This window comes from Maylandia zebra, linkage group LG18, assembly GCF_041146795.1.
Source record: "Maylandia zebra isolate NMK-2024a linkage group LG18, Mzebra_GT3a, whole genome shotgun sequence".
NCBI classification, from domain to species: domain Eukaryota; kingdom Metazoa; phylum Chordata; class Actinopteri; order Cichliformes; family Cichlidae; genus Maylandia; species Maylandia zebra.
This window is the reverse complement of record NC_135184.1, coordinates 14,398,082-14,414,755: the sequence shown is the minus strand read 5'-3', so window position 1 is coordinate 14,414,755 and position 16,674 is coordinate 14,398,082. Positions and strand designations below refer to the sequence as shown.

General features: G+C 39.4%; 1 protein-coding gene across 1 annotated transcript in view; it reads left to right on the top strand.

Annotated features, from left to right (window-relative positions):
- The window catches only part of ghrhra (growth hormone releasing hormone receptor a), a 46,143-nt gene that overhangs the window by 16,151 nt on the left and 13,318 nt on the right, over positions 1-16,674 (top strand). The window contains exons 3-8 of the mRNA XM_004542910.2: positions 4,433-4,540; positions 7,746-7,846; positions 8,242-8,339; positions 8,625-8,757; positions 10,443-10,596; positions 16,594-16,654. Coding sequence (XP_004542967.1) covers positions 4,433-4,540; positions 7,746-7,846; positions 8,242-8,339; positions 8,625-8,757; positions 10,443-10,596; positions 16,594-16,654 — 655 coding nt within the window. The remainder of the gene's footprint in view (positions 1-4,432; positions 4,541-7,745; positions 7,847-8,241; positions 8,340-8,624; positions 8,758-10,442; positions 10,597-16,593; positions 16,655-16,674) is intronic.

The following is a 16,674-nucleotide window of genomic DNA, read 5'->3' as shown; positions in this document are numbered from 1 at the left end:
TTATCTGAATTTCAGGAGTGTGACCACGCCTCTGAACACGCCCCTTCCGGTTCTCATCTATATATGACCACTCAGTTCTACAAGCTGTTCGTTCTCGTTTTCATGCCCCACCCTCCGTTTTTCAGTTCTTTCACTTCTCATTAGTACATGGGGATCTGCCAGGCCCGGGAGCTGCCGCAAGTCCCCTCAGAGGACTTCCCCGAACTGCAGCTCAATTCATGTTTAAGCCATTCGCCTTTATCTACTAAAAAATGCTAAAATGGGGACGCGGGCCCAGCTAGAGAAATATTTTAAATGGATTAAACTGTCAGGAACCAAGGTTTACACTCACAGATGGGACCCAAAGGCAAACTCAATACAAAATTCACGGGAACTATGTACAGATTTATTTCTTTAACATAAATGTCCAGGAACAACCAAGGGAACGAGAATATAACTCAAGCTGAGGAAACCGGGAACTGAAATGCCCTGGGAAGCCGTGATCGGGATCGTGGGAAGATGCAACAGAAAGGGGAAACAATTACTTGGGTGCAGGAGAACGGAGAGTCAAAACTAAAGAAGAATTAGAATGCTGCGGCTTATAATCAGAGTCAGACCGTGGGGCTCGGAGGGGAGAGTGTCCGTGGGAAAATCCTAGCAGGGAAAGACGGAGACCGAGGGAGTTCTCTTGCACGCAGAACAGGCAGGAGGGCGTAATATTAACACAGGTAACAAAATGCCTGAAAAACTCAGAGCTTAGGAGACCCAAGTTATTACCAAGAGTGACTAACGGACTGGGATGGATCAGCCGTCCGCGCTGGGTGAAATAGCCCTGCTGCCTGGGATGGAATACAGGTGTGATGCTGATGGTCCAACCCGAGGGCGTGGCCACTGAGGCAACACGAACACTCCCCAGATACTGCTCCCACGGACCATGACATAAACTACTAGACTAGAGTCTTATTTTACCTTTTTAAATGACCTGATTTTGGATCATCTTTTTGTTTTTTACCGTGTTTTTAAATGGGTCCCGCCCATGGACACTAACAAAAACAAACAGGCACAAAACAAACCCTGATGGAGTCATCCAGGGAGAACTGAGAGACTCTGGGAACAAACTAAGAATAAACTAATCAGCAGTTTGTAAACTGGTGCTAGGGCAGATTTTAATAATAAACACATCTTTAAAATTGTCAGTTTTCATCAGGTTCTCACATTAATTGCAATTACCACAACAACAACTTCCAATTTTCTGGTTTGGAGCAGAAAGAGGCCCCCAGACTAGTTTGTCCTTGATTGTTGCCGTGCGTCTGAAGCAGATTCCTGGGAGTTCAGTAAAAATCTCTCATAAAGTATTATTACTCTCAGCAGTTTCCCTTTTTTTCTTTCTAATCTTTTTGATGCTGTAGCATGCGGCAAAGTAAGGTCTATGAGCTTGCTCTTGCTTTGGTTTAGAGCTGATCAATTTGCTTCTCTCGAGTTATAAAACTTTGTTATGAGCCAGTGTGAACACCTGAGATTTATATCTGTGCGAAATGCTGCTCATAGACTGGATTCTGGAGTCCTGATCAGAATGTCTCAGTCTCACATCCTAAAAGAGATTTTCTCAATGAGAAGGTAATGAAAACTGTCTGCATGTTACATGGGGTTTCGGATAGTCCTATTTCTGATGATTTAGGTTTGCAGGCATCCTTCGTTGTCCTCTGAAATCCATCCAAAAAGTTAATGGCCTGTAGCTAATAATCCAAGCTGAACTTCAGATTTTCATTCAGGGTTTTTCTGTGCTTGACAAATACAAACATATCATCGTTGTGTCTTCTGCACCGCACAGTTTTTTGTTTGGAAAATGTTAAGTTTCTGCCATTTTCCTAATAACAGATATGTATAGTAGATGGAAAACATGCATCCATAGCTGTCATCTTTTCCTGACTTAGTTTGTCCTGAAAAGGTATTATTTTGAAGAACCCACTCACAAGTGGACATAAGGTCAATCCGTCTGCGCCTCAAATGGTATCTTAAGGCCATCGGACCTACATCATGTGCTATATTACTTTTTATATATCTAGGTTATCATAAAGTGCAATTCTAGGAAAGAACATGAAACCCCAAACTGAACAAGCTCACTGAAATGAGTCACCAGATTTGAGAAAGTAGAGCAACTTGGAGATTTGGCAATAAAAAATTATATCTTAAGTGACTTACTGCTTATTTTCTCACATACAGCCTCTGGTATACTTTTCCCTTTTTCAGTCACCAGTTAAGAAAGTATTTATTACATAAAGGGTCACAAATACAATCAAATGAATGGCAGCACTAGGACAAAATTTGCCTCACCAACATCCTGCCGAGTGCAGAGCAGTAATCTCCATTTCAGATGCAGGCGGGCTGTGTTTATGTTTTACTCAGAAATCACTCTAGCCTCTGAAACTGTTTTATGTTCCTCGAAGTTTATGGTGCCTGAGGATTTGATACTTTTTTCCTTTTTTTCAGAGAAGAGATTTCCTGCTTAAAATGTATTTGACATTTATTTTGATCTCACCTCAGCCTTTGGGGTAAATGAAGAAAAATATCTGCTTACATTGCCTTTTTAATTCATCACTGCTGTTGACATTTATCTGAGATTACTGCAGATATTTGGTGCAGTACACGCTCCGTTTATCAGCACAATTAAAATTGATCAGACAAGCTACTCCATCCAATCATCCACTTTCTCCTGTCAAATCTGTCAACTCAGTGAAAAATGAATTAGTCCGTTATACACCGGCGAGTAATCCGCGGTTTATGTAGAATGTAGTTGATGAAAAAAAAAGTGAAAGCTTTTAATGTGGGCCAATCACAGCTACAAGACTGTGGACGGGACTTGTCAGCTGGTGTTATGCATCACTTTGGATTTATTAGGTCAGGATTAATATAAATACCCAATTTTAATTATACGAGAGTGAATACGTGACTTGGCAATCAGGTCACCTGAATGTACTGTGTTTGCACATGAAGGCCTGAGGTTTAAATGCGTCTGCTCCGTTCTTCATAAATAAAACAGCAGGATGTATGTCACGCTTCATAACATTGCTGGAGTTCAGGGCTTTTTGAGATGTACTCAGTCTTTCATAAACATGCGAGATGCTGAGGCTGTTGACGGACGACTGAAAAGCATTAGATCTCATTTTTCCTTCGTGGTGCACATAAAGACACCAGATAATGTTGGTACTTTAACAGAGATAATACAAACACTGATGTAGCATATAGCGTAATATCTACATAGCTTATTGGAGCTCAGATTCTTTTTCCAAATGTAAATATATTATTTACATATCTAGTATTTCTACTGTATTTCTCAAAAAAATGTTTTTAAATGATTATTTCTTTTACTTATCTATTTTATATGTGGATTGTTCTGTTTGACATCTGTTGTTGACAGTAAAGCATACATTTCATTGTACAGGGAAACATGTTTCTCTGCTGTGCGTATGACAATAACTTTGAAACATAATGATTGTGATTGATGGCGAGGGGATCATCACAGTAATTGCGAATCATCCTGAATGGCACAAAAATGTCTGAAACAAACTGTAATGTCAGTTTAATAGTTGTGGAGGTATTTGTGATCAAATGCGGCAATGGGGACTAAACACACAAACATACACACACTCACACACACTACCAGAAAACACGAGAAGGTTTTCAGACTCAAAACAAAGTTTGCTTCCTGTTTCACAGTCTGAGCCCTGAAGACGAGAGAGAATGGAATAGTGATTCGTTGCTATTTTTCCAGATTGGTGTGACAGATTGGCAGAGCTAATCAGCTGAAGCTAATTAATTAAAAGTCCAGCATTGAAAATATACTCAAGTAACATTCAGAATAGTCGTGTTTTAATAGTTAAGTTATACAAATCTCAAGCCACATATCATTTAAGATTAGACTTAAAACTTTTCTTTTTTCATAAAACTTTATAAACTTGATAAAACTGCCCCTCCCTGAGGCTGGTTCTGCTGGTTTCTTCCTGTTAAAAGGGAGTTTTTCCTTCCCATTGACGCTTGTGCTTGTTCATAAGGGGCTGACTGATTGTTGGGATCTTCACCTTGCAAAATAAGCAAGGCTGCACCTATTTCCCATTTGTAAACATATGAGGGGTAGCTTAAGACTTTTGAACAGTACTGTACATTTTGTAAAAATTGCAATTGGGAAAGCCACTAAGTAAAGCTGTAAATGTTTGCATAAATTTAGTGAATTTAACCTGTTCTAATTACCTATGAAGTTTAAAATATAAGTACAAACTTTTAGGATGCGGTTTGTGGAAGTAGAGTTATTCTAACTAAAGCTTGACAAAAGAGATGTTCAGCTTTGCAGCTGGATTTTGCACTAAATCTTGAGCACCTGAATGTCTATACTGTCAGCATTGTGACAGTGTTATTAATAACTTTCTGCTGCTTCTCCCTCTGTCTCTGTTTGCAGGATGTAAAACAGAATGGGATGAGATCGGGTGCTGGCTGCGAGCTGAGGTTGGGCAGGTGGTCAATTTGTCCTGCTCTGAAGTCTTCCAGCATTTCTCCAGCAATCAAGGTTGGTTCCTGCACCAGCCTCAGTGAACACAGAAAAGCACAGATCCTCATAGCCAAATCATCTGATCACCAGCATTGTTAAAATAATATAATGTAAAAATCCGATTCTTGGATGCTGTGCTGTCGCACCAGTATTAGCTTTAGCTCTGCTGGATAATCAGCAGAGCTAAAGCAGGCTGGAGTCAATGCTGGAGAATCATAGCATGTATTCATGTATGTTTGTTGGCAAGAATACACACACACACACACACACACACACATATAATATGCTCTAGGATGTTTTTGGCAGAAGTGGATTGAAATCTTGTCTGCAGGGTTCATTCATCACAATTTGACATCCTTTTCGGCTGCTGTCTCCTCAAAGAAAGTCCTTGTGACACCATGAGAAATAAATTCTTTCTTAATAATGAGCTTTTGCATTTAGCAATTTTTATATTTACACATACGTGTGTAAATAATGCACATATATCCACATTAAGATTTTTATTAGCTTTTTCTTTGGTTAAAACAATTACATGTTTTGCGACTATTAAACTGGTCCTTATAGGACAACAAGTAAACGTTTAAAATGACGCACACAGACAGCAATATTGGTCTGTTGTATTGTTACAGGACCATTAGAGGAGGGAAAGCCACATTAATTAACGAGTAATGCTCTTTCCTCCTTTACCTTGATGGAAATAACAGCTCATTATGATCTGAATTGCTGATCACCCAAACAAACAAGAGGCTTTGCTTTCAGCTGCACAGTTTGCAGCATTTGGACTCCAGTCGGTTTCTGTTTGCTCAGAGGAAATAACGAACAAAGAAAAAAATCCTCCTGTCATTTATTTTTATGCATCTTTGTTCTGCTAAACAGCAATTCTGCTATTACCTATGCGCTATCTCTGGCAAAGATATTTAAATACACAGTCCCACAAATACCAGATGAATTTCTCCTGTCACCCGCTGTATCCAAATGAACTTTAACCAAAAGCAGACGTCAGTGGACATAAAAGAATAAAACGTTTTTTGACTCAAAGCACGATGGACCGAAATAGTCTCAGAGAAGAAATACTGGTGCAAGTGTACCGGACTGATGACTTAAAGCTTGTAGGTTAAAACAAGGCGTGTAAAGCAATTGTTGATGAAAATCTGGATCTTGCTGGTAGTGGTGTTGGTCACCCGCCACATCTCGGACCCATACAGGAGGACTGCTTTCACATTAGTGTTGAAGATGTGCTGAGATAAGGCTTTGGAGTTCCAGATGGGTCGCAGGGTGTTGAATGCAAGCCTTGCTTTGTTGATTTGTCTTCATCTGCGCCACCATCACTGTTGACTATGCTTCCTAGGTAGATGAAGCAGTCAGTTTCCACCAAGTGTTTTCCCTGTAGCTGCTGTGGATGTTCTTGTCGGTTGTTCAGCCGCAACACCTCTGTTTTTCTGACGTTGATCTTCAGGCCAGTCTTTTCTGCCTCCTCAGCGAGCCGGGTAAGCTTTCCATCAACAAGTGCTTTCGACACATCCTCAACATCAGATGGCCTGAGAAGATCTCGAACACAGACCTGTGTAAGAGAACCAGCCAGAACCCGGTCGGTCAAGACATCAAGAAGAGAAAATGGGGCTGGATAGGCCACACACTTCGAAAACCAATCGACAATGTCACAAAGCAAGCACTGGACTGGAACCCACAAGGAAAAAGGAAAGTGGGGAGACCCAAACAGACGTGGAGAAGATCTGTCGAGAGCGAAGTGAAGGCCGCCGGAATGACGTGGACCCAGCTGAAGAGAACGGCCCAGAACAGAGTCCGTTGGCGTGGTGTTGTTGTGGCCCTATGCTTCACCAGGAGTCTACAGGAAAATTGCTTTGATTGATTTGTAAAGCAATTATGATTCAATATTTAATTACAAAGGAATTAATCAGCTCATGGTTTCACAAGCATTTTGCAAATTTCTAAATATTCGTATTTTTTCCCCCTTTACACAGCTGCCGGGAAGCATATCATTTACTTAAAGTACGTCTCTTCGATATGTTTTTGTGAAAAAACTGCTGCAGTGTGAAAATAGGCTGCCCTGAGATTATGGATGAGGTTCTGCATATTGTTTAACTGTCCAGCCAGCAACTTCTGTTCCATCTCACAGTGTTGCTTTTGGTATCATTAGTCAAAAATCACTGTAAACTGCTGCTTTGTGCTGAACAACAGATATATTGTCAGAAGAAAGCACAGTGGAGACTTTAGACAATAAAGGACCAGATATTTCCAAAAGAGGTTGGAAGAGACCAAAGTGAGCTTCAATAGACTGAGTAGAGGATTTGCTTCAAATATAATGGAGAAAAAGAAATTAAAAGATGATAATGGTGTAGCAGTTATTAGCCCTGAAGTTAAAAAGGAAAATATACCTGCAGAGTTTCAGTAGGTTTCAGTAGGTTTCATACAACACCTTTTTCTTCACTTTTCAAAAATCCTAAAAGTTAAACTCGACCAAAGGAGCCAGAGTGTAATTTCAACAGCATTTCACAACAAAAAGGGATGCGAATAACACATTTTAATTCAGGTAGATTTAAAATAGCTCGTATTGTCAGTCAGTTGTGTTGTAAAATGTATGAAAAGACTAAAAACCAAGACAGAAAAGGACACTTGGTGTAACAAAAAGGTTCACTGAGCTTCTAAACCCAGGCTGTCAAACAAACAGCCTGTAGGTCAGAACTAGCCCATCAGACTGTCCCACTGGAGGGATTTGAAAAGTGCCAAAATTATAGAGAAAGAGGGCATTTAGCAGTTTCACCCAAGCATCGTGTTGAAAGCTCATGGTCAGGAGACTGACTGAACATTGTTGAGATCTCAGGGTGTTCATCACCATGTTTTGCAAATGCATGGTGCATTACATGTGAACATTTTCAGCAGGTAGTTATATGTCTTTATAAGAAAGAAACAATTTGAAGGTGTTATTTACAGGTTCCCATGCAGTGGTTATGCGACCCATAAACTGAACTGAAATTGCCGCTTTCATTCTTGAGACAGAAAAAGTGGCTCCAAGTGGTTTGCACATTCCCCTTGCAAACAAAAAGACCTCCGGTTTATTCCTGGAAGGAAACACCAATCCTTTTGGGGTTGTGTCAGGAAGGGCACAAAAAATAATAAAAGAACAACATTCATATATTTGTGCGATTGAAACACTTGAAATTAACTGTCTCCTTGCGTTCTCTCTTTGGATTCCCCACATTAGGGTATGTTTACAGGAACTGTACTGCTGACGGTTGGTCGGAAATGTATCCACCCTATGAGGAGGCCTGCGCGTTCAGCGATGACAGCGAGCCTGAGTCCGAGGTATACGGACATGTGGTTGTAATCATGCCAGTCAATGAAGGATGAACATATTGTTTCTGCTTCCTCTATCGCTGTTTCCTTTTTATGTCAGACCTATTTGTAGTTAGCTGTGAGGACCTTTGTTCCAGGAATAAATGTAAACAACTCAAGGGAAATTACAGGTCCTGAAATTGTTTATATATTTAAATAACCACACAGTTAAAAGTACATCTTTTTCAGTGTTTCAGCATAATTACTGCTTTTTCTATCTAAAGCTTAAACAAATTATTATTCATTCATGAATCTTATAAAGAAAGAACTCTTGAAGTTGCAGCAATCTGAGTCAGACTCACAGCTTCAGACTTTTATTTTGATATTTTTCTAAACTAACGGTTTCTCTGTTTTCCTGTCTCCAGACGAGTTACCTTTATACCTTCAGACAGGTTTACACCGTAGGCTACGCCACGTCACTCATCTCCCTCATTACAGCCATCGTGGTGTTCGCAGCCTTCAGGTTAGACCAGAGCGGCACACACCACCATCTGCACCCACAAAAGGCCAATAAAAGGGGAAATTTCTATGATGCAGACACATTCAGGATTTGTGTGGTTAGGACAGCATCTTATAATTTTAGGAAAATATGCATATATTCAGATGATAAAGCCTCAAAGAGCCTTTGTAGTACAGAGGATTATGAATCATCTTACACATGCAAATTCATGAAGTTGTTTACCTTCTTCTTCCGCCTTATGAAATATTAATTTACATGCAGTGTATGCTTTACGCTATTGTTACGCAGGAAGTTCCGCTGCACCAGAAACTACATCCACATCAACCTGTTCGCCTCCTTCATCCTGAGAGCCAGTGCCGTCTTCATTAAAGACACCGTGCTGTTTGCTGATGAGACCCTGGACCACTGCTCCATGTCCACGGTGAGGGCTCTAATTGATGTTTGCATCAAAATAGATTCCCACATGCTGTGTGATTGAGTTAACAGTGGAAACAGAGAACGAGGAGGGGAAGACACGTGGCAAAACGATGAGAGGGAAATACTGTCATTAGACTGATGAAATCTTTTAGCAACAATTTAAGATTTTTTTTTTATATTGGAAAAATGAGAAAATATAGGTTTAAATCTACAGTAGATAGATAGATAGATAGATAGATAGATAGATAGATAGATAGATAGATAGATGGATGGATGGATGGATGGATGGATGGATGGATGGATAGATAGATAGATAGATAGATAGATAGATAGATAGATAGATAGATAGATAGATAGATAGATAGATAGATAGATAGATAGATGGATGGATAGATAGATAGATAGATAGATAGATGAAGGTATAACCGTAGGAATGATTTCCTGAAGTGGTCTTTATGTTAGTGGGGTCTGAGGGAGAACGAACTCTGTTGGCTCTGTAGTGTGAAATGGAGTGGGTGTGTCCATGATGGACAATAGTTTGTCAATGCCCTCCTGTCCCTCTGTGACTCAAACGCCTCCAGATTCTGGCCACTGATGAATTTGTTGTTCCTGCTGGCATCTCTGGCACAGATGCCACCCCTCCAAGCAGACAGCAGCACTTGCTGCTAAAAATTGGTCTTGCCGTTTTGCCTCAAACACTGGAGGAACTGAGGTTCCTCAAAAAATAGAATCCAATCTGTCATTCATGTGAACACCCTATTACCTGTAGCCGTCCACTGCTTCAGTCACCCATCATGCTAATTGGCTTAGTCACCGGAAATCAACCACTATCTCTTTTGAGTGGCTGAATTTCAGAAGGAGGTGGTTTTCCGCCAAAGTACTACACATAGCTCTTCATCACCTCCCACTCCAGCCCTGTCCCTAATACACCCAACCACTGCAGTGTCATTAGACGACTTCTGCAGGTGGCATGATTCATTCATGTGCTGGAAGTCAGAAGGTTATAGAGTGAACAGGAATACAGACACTTCCGTCCTGTATATATTTTGTATCAGGATCTCCTTATATAGAATGTACTGAATATGCTTTTTTTGCACATGTGTGTGTTGGATTTGGAGAAAAGGTTTGTTTCTTTTTTCATGAATTGATTTTAAAAAAACAGCCTTTGTGTTTGTTCCTTATTACATGTTTTGGTCTCGGTGTCCATGCTTTTTATTGCTTTTTTGTCATCTTTGGTTTTTATTCTCTTGTGTATCTTTGTGGGGTTTTTTTTGTTTATCTTTGTTCACTTATTGTTTGGTGCTGGTTTTACACTTTTGTGTGTTTTTGTGGTTATGTACTGCACATCTTCCTGTTGGTTTATATCTCTAGATTTTGCTAATTTTGTGTTCCTTTTTTTTATTGTTTTATAAATTTTAATTTCTTTTGCAAGTCTTCTCAAATTGTGATTTTGTGACTATTTAGGTAGTTTATTTTTGTCTTTTTTTTAATTGGTTTGAGTTCCTTGGTGCTTATTTTGTATTTCTTTGTACTTGATTGACTTCAGTTGAAGTTATAGCAAAAGTAGAAGAAGAATCAAATATTTTTTTGTCACTACCTTCCCTTTTATTACACAAAAAGATGTATTATTATGTTAAATGATGACACATCCAGTTTTTCTAACTTTGTTTTGTTGTTTCCTCTCTATAGAAAGCGTGCAAGTCAGCCGTGGCTTTCTTCCAGTTCAGCATCCTGGCCAATTACTTCTGGCTGCTGGTGGAGGGCATGTATCTGCAGACACTGCTGGCTCTGACCTTCGTCTCACAGAGGAAATACTTCTGGTGGTATATCCTGATTGGATGGGGTGAGTAAGAGTGACTGAATTGTCTTTACAAAAACAATCACACACTGTAGCTCCAACACAAACACTAAAAAACACAGAATAAAATGTGACCCACAAACAGATTAATATTCAAAAGGGTTATCTAAAATCATTTGTTAATCATGATCAGCTCTAGCAATAAAGCAAATATTGGTGAAATAGAGACAGGGCCATAGAACACAGAGGCTCAGTTGAAAGGGGAGGTGCTATAAATATGGTAGAAAAACTTCTTTTTTGTTACAAATAAGCTCAGTTGTGGATGCAAAGACAAACAATTTGCTTTTCTGAAAATATGCTTAGAAAGTCAAAAATTTTTTGCCTTGTTTTGCGGTTTTGACTACTGAACAGGGTGTTTATTATCCTAAACAGTCAATTAACACCTTTTGTCCTTTGTCTGTATATGTTTATAAGTCCCATGACTTGATGTTTTTGCTCACATTGGAATATTGTCAATTTGCACCGACATGTCAAATGGGCAAATTAAAATACAGGCTAAAATACACCCGTATGATGTTAACTTGTTAAATGGATTGCAGCATTTAAAAACAAATGTTTTATATAGGCAGGGAGGGACTGGTTAAAAAAGGCACTTCACAAACTTTATCTATTTAGTGGTACTCTTTAAAAAACTAAAACTGTTAAATAAGCAGTATTCAAGAAGGATAGTGAAAGAGGAAAATGTAATACATACATTTTAAAAATGTAAAAATGTAAAATTGTGGTCATAGCCTACAACAGTGATTGGTTTTCTCGCTACATCCCGGATGTGTCTCTGTGTGAGAAAAACACTATAAATGATTGATTTGAATGAGCAATATTTTCCAACTTGAAGAGACTGTATCCTTACAAACAGGATGCCTGTGAACTTAAAAAATGGAAATACTTGATAAATAATTGAATCGCTGTTTCCAGGTAAAAGTAGCATTGAAGCCTCGAGTCACACAAAAGGTCCCTACATGTTTTTTCTAGAGCTACACTAGCTGATCATCATGTAGCCTGACAAATACACAACAGCAACAGCTCATCTAACCGTTAAAATATCACATGTCAGAGACCATTAAAAGATGTAAAAGTGATTAAAATAATCATTAAAAGATATTCTTTTGGTAAGCGGAGAAAACACAGCAGTTAGCATGTTAGCTGCTATTAAATATTCAACTGGTGCTAGCGAGCCACTTTGACCTCCACACACAGTACTGCTCATATTATACAGTAACTAACTAGCTTACACAACTACACGTTAAAAAAATAGCCAGTAAAACATCAAGAACTTATCATTAGCTGTATATTTTTGGTTTCTCCATTTCAAAGAAGCTCTCAATGGTTTTCTGAAGTCCAGAGAAGTGTGATCCAGTGCAAATCATCATCATCATCATAATCGTTGTCATCTCTCCAGGCAGCCAGCCCATTGTTAATTCTGCTTATGGCAAGTTCTTCACTTGAGGTCTCACTCCTCATTGTTTCTGTCACCATCATCGGCCACATCTGCTAAAGGTCCTGCAGCAAACATGTCAGACGTTTACAGGCTTGCCAGCAAATGCCTGAAGGACCTGTCAAAGATTCACTCATATTAACTCCTTAATGAAGAAAAAGTAAAAAATAAAAATTGACTGTTATTTAAGCAAAAATGTGTTAAGCTCCACTGAAAGTTTAATAAATACATGATTTTTTTTTTATTCTAAAACATCAGAGTAATGTAGGTAAAGGAATAATTTTCAAGAACAAACAAATGTTTCCATCGTGGCTTTTGCTGATTTAAAGTCAAGGCGTCTTGTTGCTTTTCTGTCTCTCGTAAATGATGCTGCTGGAGAATAAGTGCCATCAGTTGCACATTGTGATGTGCTCAATTTAATATATTCAGCTGCAGAATAGGAGATAACAGGGGAACAGTATGAAAACCCCTTTCAGTGCCTTAAATGGATTAACCCTTTAAAGCCAAAACTATTCCCAGAAAATTATAAATTTTGAAGTGAGAGAGTTTATTGGACCTTTTGACAAAAACATAATATTAATTTGACATTTATTTTACAATTTATTTAGAATTGTCAGGGGAAATTTTTAAACTAATGATAGAAGCCTCAAACGCTTACAAAAACTCATGTATCTAATATAAAGCACTAGGTGTTAAGGGGTTAAAGTCAGTATTATCACACATTATCTTCATATCTGGGTTGGAAATCTATTTTTACACAAGAACTGAGCCTCCAAAATCCTGGTAGCAGTTTATTTAGGCAGCAGCACAGCCCTAAAGATGAGTGTAGCGCTTGTTTTCCTCGGCCCCCCTTTTATTTTCTCTCCCATCTTTTTTTTTTTTTCTTAGCTTTCTATGGATGTTTTGAGAGGTTTCCATGTTTTCTCATCCCTTGTTCCTAAGCCAAGTGTTTTCCATTGTCTTACCATTCCCATCCCACTGTCTTTTTGTTTTGTTTGTTTCATGCTGCTGTATATTTTCCTATTCAAGCCTGTAATCTCATACTCCACCGCTCCTGTCAGTCTCATATGGTTCCTGTTACCAAAATATAGCAGCTTAGTCCAGCCACACAGAGCTAAGCAGAAACTTTTGTTAAGTGCAGCAGTGAAGGTGAGAAACTGCAACACACTTACCTGAAACTTTTAGGCAATGTCCAGCTGGCAAAACAAAACCTTTCATGTCACGTGGGCTCTTTAAATCCTCCGCTGAATGCCAGTGCAATGCTGCATTCACACACGGTGGCAGGGATATTTCTGATAAGGCGATGAATGGAATTTATGGTAAGATATAAATGGATCTGACCCTGAGGGCTACAAGCACGCCGCTACAGTTTAATAAAAGAAGAGGTAGGTCATCAGCATTCAGGCAGACATTATTATGATTTCACGTCAGGTCTTGTGAGCTGTCTCAGTTGTAGGTTGTTGTTAAAGGTGCTCCACATGCAAACAGTGAGTCACGCTGAGCAGGATGCTGTAGCTGGCAACTGCTGCTCAGCTGCTTTGACAGGAAGTTAAGAGAGGAAAGTGAAATCCTCCACCGCTGTCAATCCCTGCCGGAGATCAGTTGATTCTACACCTTGTCTGGGAACTTGCACTTGAACCGTGATAATTTTTCCAGCTCCAATTCACAGCAGCACTGCTTTATAAGCCTGAACTGCTAATTTTAAAAATGGAATAGCACTGAATTCATGGGCATGAGACAATATTAAAAGTTATTATTAATAAAATAGCATAAGTTACACCAGGTAGTTTATCTCTGATTAACAACCTCCTTAACCTTTTGGAGAAGAGCTCTTAATTGTGAGATTAGTCATAATTACAATTGTGAATGCTTCTTGGGGCTGTGCTTCAAAGCAGGTACAACATACTCAGGATATCTTTCCCCTCTCTCTTCTCTGACATCAGCAATCAGCCTAATCAGTCACACAAAGGTGGTTATAATTTCAATAAGTTAGTCCACAGCTTCCCAATCTAGCTGCAAGGGTGGTTCCCTGGAAGAGGCGGAAATGGAGGCATCTGACCAGTCAGTAATGTGAAAGGTTTACAGAGAGCAGAGTGACTGATTCTTAACAAGGAAAATCAAACTATGATATTAGAAAAAACTGTTTAGGCACATAATACAGTCTGAAAGCAATGGAGTGCAACCAGTTCAGCTCCTGAGCCGTGTGAGTGGAGGAGCACTGTACAGTAGTGCAGTATCAAACATGCTGTGTGCACTTTAAGCTCTCTTGAGCCAGCTGGCAAAAATGCAGACTGTGTAAGCCTTATTAATATCACCCGTTTATCATTAAGGAATACATTTATTAAATGTATGTGGATGTGTGTACCGCAGTGATGAATTTGTTGAGAAGTTTTGTTTACAAGGATTTATTTCCAACGGTAACCAGCGACGCAAGACTGAAGTGCAAACATGCACACATACAGCACCACGTCACATCACAGTGTTTTTGTTTTGTCCTTCTGAACTGTATGATTCAACTTGAATCACCTCATCGCTCACTCTACACTCAAAAAAGGTGACATGAAAGCGTTGCTGTCCCCTCCTCTGTCAGAGAGAAATGGGGTGAGACATCAGGCCCAAGGTCTCCTGCTTTTTTTACTGCCTTTTCTCAAGCTTAGTTTTTGTTTTTTTTCCTCCACGTTGAGAAAAAACATGGACAAATAGCTAATCGTGCATCTTTCACCACTGATTCAGGTTTAAGATGAGGCAGTATCAGAGTCCAGTGCTGATACTGGACTCTGTTGTGAATCCTGCCTGTGTTCAGAGGGTTACATAGGGAAAAGTACCCATAACAATGAGAATACATGGCTTTAAGGCCAGCTCAAGACAGAGCTTGTTTCAGTCAGAAGTATTACACAAGTTCGTCTGTGTTTGGAAAAATGACTCTGTCCTCTTTATAGATCAGATTGACTTGAAGAAAAATGTGGTGAGAACTGTGCAGACTTCTTCTGAAACATTCATGGTGTGATCTGAAGCAGTGTGTGAAGGAGGAAGCAAAATTTGTTCCGTGTTGTGGCATAGAAGCAGAGCCTGTGTCATGCTTAGTTTATGCTACCCCGATTGTTTCGATTTATGGAGGGATTTGTCCACGGAGAGGGGTTTTCAAACTATGTAAATATGCTCCCAACAGTCGTCCAAAATCCATGCTGCATGGTGCTTGACATGGATGAGTGTGTTCGTTGCTGATCGGTTTATGAGTAGGCGGGGACAGGGAAGGTAGCAAAAAGGTAGAAGTTCAAAAAAATTCCACAAATTTCCCCAAATCATCTTCGTGTGCTAGAAGTTTACTATTCTCTGCACCTGATGGACCCACAGCAACCTAATCTGATCACAGGCTGCCCACACTGCCATTGGTGAACCATAATTTCCCCATAAAGATGAGCGGAGCTCATCAGAGAACCCAGTGGCTAGCCTATTAGCTCAATCATTTAGCTTGTGTGCACCAAACATTAGTTACGAATGTAAATGATTCCAAAGATCTCAAGAGCTAAATCGTTGTCAGATGATCATCAGTGGTTCCAAGATTGCATTTTGTCAAATGAAATCCCAGTTTTGTTGTAAGAAACCCTGACGACTTGTCACAGCAAGTGTTAAACTCCCCCCAGAAAAAAGAAAGTAATGAGCACTATTGCTCATATTTTGACTCGTAAGGTAGTTCAAATAATTCTGACACTGATCTGTATCCATACCTGAACGTGCCAGTTGATTTAGCAAACACAAAGACTTTAGATCATTTTACTATCATGTTCTGGGAATGTTTACACAGTCTTCTGCATAGTCGATTAATCTATAGGCAGTGATTTCACCTGTCTAATGTTGAACATGACCCACAAGTTACCATGGCGATATAACCTGGTAAGAAAAAGAAAAAACAGAACCGCTATTACTGAAAACCCAGGATTTCCTTATTCGCCTTATTTTCACCCAAGAATTAATGCACAGCAGTTTCAGCTGTTGATAAAAGGATGATTACTTAATAAATTCGGCTGTTCCCCCAAATTATCATATTTTATACCTGGACAACAGATGTTGGGTTGGTGATAGATTGCTTGTGATATTCCCTATACAAAGTTACAACAATAACAGCCATAATAATGCTTAAAAAAATATGAAACTACACAGATGAATATGTTAAGATATGTAAATATTTTTGTCCTGAATGTTTTTACACAAAGCACCTGAGGTGTGTTTACGTGTGTGCACACGAGTGGTGCTCAGACTGTAACCACGGTGGCTCTGATGCGTCTTATCAGCTTCTTTCTGGCTTTACTATCCTGCTCTCTCGTGTCTCCTGCTTTTATTCTCTGTGTACTCCTTTTTTTTTGGGCATGAAACAGATGCAGGTAGCATGGAAATTTTTTTACACAGAGTCAACTTAATATTTTCTATGCTTGTCAACAAAGAAATATGCAGCAAACAGATGCGTTTGGTCTGGAGCAATGTTCGGATTGATTTTACTTGACAGGTAAACAGAGCATGCATAATTAATTCCTGCCCTTACGTTTTAGGGCTCCCATCTACAGTTCTCATACTGTGGGTTTTGACCAGATTCTTCTATGATGACAGAGGGTATGTTTTTACTGTTGTTA